Raw genomic sequence first — 6,031 nt, 5'->3', positions numbered from 1 at the left:
ATAGACAACCTTGAGTAAAGGCCATTTCGATTTTGGTCCTATTTCCAAACATTCGGTGAACATAAATGAAACCAGGTTTGTACAAGTGTAGAAGTCTTATCTATTAATGGTATTCTGCACATGAGACTTAAAACTTCAAAAAGCATGGCATGTATAATTTTTCAGAGTGTTAAAATAGAAAATCTACAATTTTGGCTCATATTTTGAATTCCTACTTTACTACTTAATATAATGAATCTACAAGGAATATTTTTCAAGTAAAATTCTTATTTTGAACCTACTCCTTTCAATCAGGTAATTACATGTGACCTTATACAAATCTCTTTTGCCCATTTCTTCCACTACAAAGATTATGCCTGGCTTTCTCTGTTTTAAATTGTATCACCTGAATAATCCTTTTAAATTCATCTTGCAACTATGATTAGCAACCAAGGAAAAAGTTAAAAGATCTAGCTATTTCTTTTGGATTGAGAAAAGAGTGGTTTCTTGGTAACTATGAGGAAATCACAAGACCAATAATTTTAAGTAAAACTTCCCTTCCTATACCCAAGGAAGTTGAAACTTTAACATCAAGGGGCTCTTTAGTAAAAGTATTTAAAAAACCCAAAACTTAGAGAATTCTAAAGTTTGGAGACAGAACAAACTATGGTCAAGAAGGGTTTACAGGTGAAGATTCACTCAAATTAGCAGATAAATCCTTTAGTGCACTGTTCACATCTCAAAAAGGAAAGTCATTTTGTTGAGTTCTAATACAACTGTGTTAAAGTTAACATGTACTACTCATTAATTTTAAGATAAGTCTCATTGAGAATCTCAAAGGCTATCTCCAAGCTGATATTTATCAACCAACCAATTTTACACAAACCTGTGTTGTCTAAATGGTCACCAAAATAAGCAGTATCTAAGTTTTAAACCATTTTAGCAAAGTATGCAAAACATCTTTTAGAGACTAGATCATAGCCTTAATTGCCACATTACACAAATTTCTCCCTTATTGTCCCCTTAAGACTGTTACATAAATTAAGATAGCTAATACCATTGAGATAGCCTTTCAAGAACTTTTAATTTACTAACATAAGCACAAGAGTCAGAATCTTACTAATATAAGAATTAACTGATAAGAGTTAAAATCTTACATGAAGAGGAAAAAGGACAACCATGCATAGTTTTTTAAAAAATGTTTATTTTTTTCAAAGAAAAACGGCAATAGCCAATTGGAACCTACTTATTCTTCAACTCCAATTTTGTTTTCTTTAAATTTAGAAGTGACTTACTGATTTACTATTTAAACAAACCCCCCCTTTCCCCTTTCAATGTTTACCATCTACTCGTGCTGAATCCTTCCAAGGAGATTGCTCCAGCGTATATCTCCAGGTCCTCGCTTTGCTCCTTTTACCAAAAAATGCAAAACACAATTCCATCGTGCATCTTAAGGGCTCCAATCGTCAAAAATAGGAAAAAAAAAAACCTTTGGAATAGCCAATTAAGTTGAATAAAAAATCCACACGAATGCGGTTTGGTTGGGGCAGGAATCCACTCCTATGTTCCTGGTAATCTGATCCCGCTCCATGAATCCTTGTAATTCATCCTCCCTATCCTATCCACATTATGATTTGAATCCAATGATCCAGCTCCAAGGATTGGGATCCAGTGAGCCCTCTCCAATCCAAACCTTTATAACCAGCAAAACCAAAAAAGAGGAGGCAAAATGTTAGATACTGTAATCAAAAAAGGTTTCTGGGGAATGATGAGTTATGTCTGTCATCAGTTTAACAGATGTACATCAATAACTATCAAATTCCCCAAAACAAGTTTCTGAATGGTGTTCAGATAAATTTTAGAAACTTAATCATCATAGAGACTAATTGGAAGAAGCATTTTATATTTACAGTTCAACTGATAATGCCAACACTTGTTACTGTACAGCGTATTACAGGTTTTGTGGTTGCAAAAAGTTATGTAGTTGAAAAGTTTACTGATATTGTTACCCACCTAAACTAAACTAAATCTAACGCTCCCATCTGCAATTTAATTTGTAAATTAAAGTGTCTTAAACATGAGTCAATTATGAATATTAGTTTAAAGGGGAAGGTGAGACTTAAAAGTACTCCCAACTAGATTATCTACACCAATACATTGGAATTCTATATTTTGCTTTCATTTTGTCTTAAAAAAAATGAAATAGCAACGCTCTTATCAGTCACACAGAGGACATGCAGATTTAGCAGTATTGATATTATACTCTATCTTGTTGGAATTAAAGACACCCTGTACCCACATGTACACCAACAGCAGGTCACACATTAACAGTTGTAACTAAACACTGTGACAAATTAGCCAGTTCTTCCCACATTAGTCCCTATTAAAACAAAAAAGGGGGGAAGGGAGCAAAATAAATTGTTACAAAATGGGCGATGTAATTTTGCCACAATTGCCAAGGTTTAAAGAGCAAAGCAATTGTAGCTAAAGATACCTGCATCAGATGTTTGCAAGTTTTGAGATATATATATATATATAAAAAAATCATTTTTAACCCTTGCCTTTTAGTATAAGGTCAATACTGCCAATTTCATCTGTGACAATAGCACTTGGAGTCATACCATTGCCTCCATTATTGATCTGATCCTCCTCAATCCTCCTTTTGACAATCCTAAAATGATTGAAATGTGCTCCACAATCCTTAATCCAAAGCATTCTTAATCCATCTCTTCAGATATGTCTACAGAAAGACACATGAAAAGCAAGATAAACATAAGAACTTCCCCAGGTGAGATAACCACAAACACCCCCCCCACATCCCAGTTCACACAAACCAGAGCAGAATAGACATTTACACAATATCACAGTCTGAAGAGCATGGAGAGTTAACTAAATTTAAACAATCCTGTCTATGACATCACTTAAAATACAATTTATCAAAGACATGAGGGGAATGTAGATGTTAGGAGCAAGGGGATATTACACAAGAATGCAATTCAACACTTTAGCCCATTCTGAACAAAACAGTTTGAATTAAAAAATGAAAAGATTGTACTGAGTAAAGGAAAACTGTATACAACATGGGTGCTACAAAAAGTGTCACCAATCATCTTATGTACGAGAGCGAGATCTGCTATGACGGGGAGAATAGCGTGGTGATCCTCTGCTTCTCCTTGGGGAGTAACTGCGACTCCTGCTGTTGCTTCTGCTACGGCTTCTGCTACGACTACGGCTTCGAGATCGAGATCTTCCATAACTTGGACTTCTGGGCCCATCAACTTTAACCCGGATGTAGGCAGTTTCTCCCTATTGGATAGACAGAACTTTCCATTGAAAGATCTAAGCTTTCACCTATCTTCAGGCATGCTGATTGAATACAAAGTAACTAAAACCAGATATCTGGTAATTTAGGTGGACGCCTTTGCCTGAATCCTTACCTTCAAATTCCACTGTTAAGACCACTGTATCCAATCTGGCCAAATAAAAGAATAAGTGTATAACCTACCTCATGAGATCTAAACTTAGTGTTATCCAGTTTTCGAACTGCATAGGTCATATCTTCTTTCCGTACAAACTCCACGACACCAGTGCCATCTCGGTAAACATCAGCATAACATACATCACCTGCCTCACGCATGTGATCCTTTAAATCCTGCCAGCTTCCACTTGGAGGCAGTCCTGAAAAAACGATTTTTCCCTTAAAACCAATTACCCTAAGTTTTACGTTAAAACTTATAACATATATTAAAACAAAGATTACTTAAAAATGCTTAATGATTGTACTTAAGTGATTCCAGGTAAAGAGCTGGTAAGATTCTGAGATCCAGAGTCCAAATTTATTTGTAAAGGATCTTCATATTCTAGAACCGCAACCTAATTTGGGCAAATCACCACCACAGTAATCTTTATTTACTAAATTCACCCAAAAACCGAAATAATTTTAAGGCCCAGAATGAACAACGAGCAACTGTTAAACCGGCCATGCAAAGAAAATACCTTAAGTGAGTCCTGTCCCTTCCCAACCCACAAGAGAGACATAAGCTCACCAGAGACAACCACTCTGTTTTCAGAACGCCTAGATGGGGGGCCATAGCGGCCTCGGGGAGCTCCGCCACCTCCACCACCGCCGCCGCCTCGGCCTGTACCACGGCCGCTTCGAGGAAACTCCACCCGCAGACGGTATCCATCGTAATCATAGCCGTCGCGACCATATACCGCGTCTTCCGCATCCCTGCATGATCACAGAAGGCAAAAAGGATGAGAAAAGAGACCCGCGGAAAAAAACTCCCTCGGTGGAGAATGAGAGGACCCCGGCACATGCGCACCCACCGTGGAAGAGCCCACATGCGCTGCATAATAGGACCGGCCCCTCCCCCACCCAGAAACACGCTAGGCGCCCGACCACTACACAGTCCTCGGCGCCTCAGTTTCCCGTTCCGGGCCTGCGCGTGAGCTCTGGGGGCGTCCAAGGCACCCAGCCACCAGGGACACCACACCGACTCGGCTCCGTGCTCGACTTCTGCAGGGGCGATATCGTGTCGCCCCAGCCTAAAAGCCCCTCCTTTCCCATTATGTTAAGGCCTCGGAGCCTTTCCCCAACTACTCCGACCTATTTCCTCAAGGCTGCAAGCCCCACGCTGCCTCACCGCGGGTCCTCGAACTCAACGAAGGCGAAGGGCGGTCCTCCACGGCGATTCTTGAGATCGATGTCGCGGATAGCGCCGTATTTGTAAAACACGTCCTCAATGTCCTTGGTCCGGATGTCTGGAGGTAAGTTACCCACGTAGATGCGGCAGTCGTTGTTCCCTGCAGGACCACGAATTACACCACCTCCCGACATGGCGGCGACGAAAAGCGCGGACTCGAGAACAGGCCTTCCCACCAAGCCTAGCGCACGGCAGAACGAGCCCGCAGCGGCACCACGTCTCCCGCGGCCCCTCCAAAATGGCGCCTTTATCAGCTCGGCGCACGGATATGGGGGGAGGGAGGAAGAGAAGCGGGAGGAAGCAGCTATTCGACCTCAATACGCACGCGCAAGAGCGTAACGGGTATCGGCGATACGCTCACGCACGCGCAACGTCACCCTCCGCACGAAGGGGAAAAAGTCCCCCGCGTTCCCGGCTTGCGGAGCGATTGGTTATTGGACTGAGCAGCCGTTTGTTGAAAAATATATACAGAAGCCTCGTGAAAGGTGTAATTAATCCCCGCCGGATCTTCAAGCAAGCCAGTTTCCCCAGGAGTGGTCCTCTTTGAAAGCCAATCTGCTCTCGGAAAGGCCTAGGTGAAACCTAGCCTGTAATCTCGTCCCACCATGCTTCGCGACATTAACGGCCTTTGGCGGGAAAGGCTCCGGGGGCGGGACCAAAGGGGGAGGGACCGGGCGGTTGCTCCGGAAACCAGGGTATCTCCGGATGTTTCTTCTAGTCCAGTAGCCGGGTTGTAAGTGATTCCATCAAAAGCCCTAACGGAGCCGTTCCTTGCCGCGCTTTCTGCGAATAGGTGGTGGTTACTTAGGAGTCCAGTTTAGATTTCTTTAAAAAATACACCGCTGATCCAACTTCGATTCAGAATTTATATGGCTCAGTTCAGCCGTCTTTCTAGTGGCAGTGGGTCGTACCCTGATTAGTCACTGGTGGCACTAACTAATCATACCGCTCTTCAGGACCCCAGACCCTGCTTCTCTCGGTAATTGTTTCTCGTTAATTGCCTGTTGCTGTTCCTATCGCAGAGGAGAAGCTTGGTGAATGCTTGCCCAGTGAGTTGTGCCTGCTGTCTTCCTCTTTTCTTTTCTTTTTTTTTTTTTTTAGAGAGAGAGAGAGAATTTTTAATATTTATTTTTTAGTTTTTTTTTTGGCGGACACAACATCTTAGTTTGTATGTAGCTGAGGATCGAACCGGACCGCACGCATGCCAGGCGACCACGCTACCGCTTGAGCCACATCCCCAGCCCCTGTCTTCCTCTTTTCAAAGAACACAGAAAGAAAAGGGTGTGTGTGTGTGTGAATTCTGAAATTTATTCCTTTTTCAAAGTTTTCCCCTAAAACTTATATAC

At 41.9% G+C, this 6,031-nt stretch overlaps 1 protein-coding gene across 2 annotated transcripts; it reads right to left on the bottom strand.

Annotated features, from left to right (window-relative positions):
* Window positions 1-1,163: 1,163 nt before the first annotated feature.
* On the bottom strand, window positions 1,164-5,331 carry Srsf1 (serine and arginine rich splicing factor 1). 2 transcript variants are annotated; one of them, XR_003302436.2, is made up of 6 exons: window positions 4,626-5,330; window positions 4,026-4,210; window positions 3,485-3,657; window positions 3,099-3,285; window positions 2,601-2,719; window positions 1,164-1,672 (listed from the first exon to the last, which is right to left on the bottom strand). XR_003302436.2 is itself a non-coding variant. In XM_026407321.2 (5 exons), exons 1-5 carry the CDS (start codon window positions 4,817-4,819, stop codon window positions 2,697-2,699), a joined length of 762 nt encoding a protein of 253 aa, XP_026263106.1. In that variant the 5' UTR covers window positions 4,820-5,331; the 3' UTR covers window positions 1,164-2,696. The 2 variants fall into 2 exon arrangements, 1 of the variants encoding a protein (XP_026263106.1); XM_026407321.2 differs by having other exon boundaries at window positions 1,164-2,719; window positions 4,626-5,331.
* Window positions 5,332-6,031: the final 700 nt, after the last annotated feature.

Source organism: Urocitellus parryii, chromosome 7 (assembly GCF_045843805.1).
Source record: "Urocitellus parryii isolate mUroPar1 chromosome 7, mUroPar1.hap1, whole genome shotgun sequence".
NCBI lineage: Eukaryota > Metazoa > Chordata > Mammalia > Rodentia > Sciuridae > Urocitellus > Urocitellus parryii.
This window is presented reverse-complemented; position numbering and strand designations above follow the sequence as displayed.

Bases quoted from the DNA above. Each gene is read 5' to 3' on its own strand.
- Srsf1 (XM_026407321.2), bottom strand. From the start codon at position 4,819: ATGTCGGGAGGTGGTGTAATTCGTGGTCCTGCAGGGAACAACGACTGC. The intron at 3,286-3,484 runs GTAGGTTATACA...TCTATCCAATAG, and splicing joins CTAAGTTTAGATCTCATGAG to GGAGAAACTGCCTACATCCG. The intron at 2,720-3,098 runs GTACATAAGATG...GTCTTTCTGTAG, and splicing joins TCATAGCAGATCTCGCTCTC to ACATATCTGAAGAGATGGAT.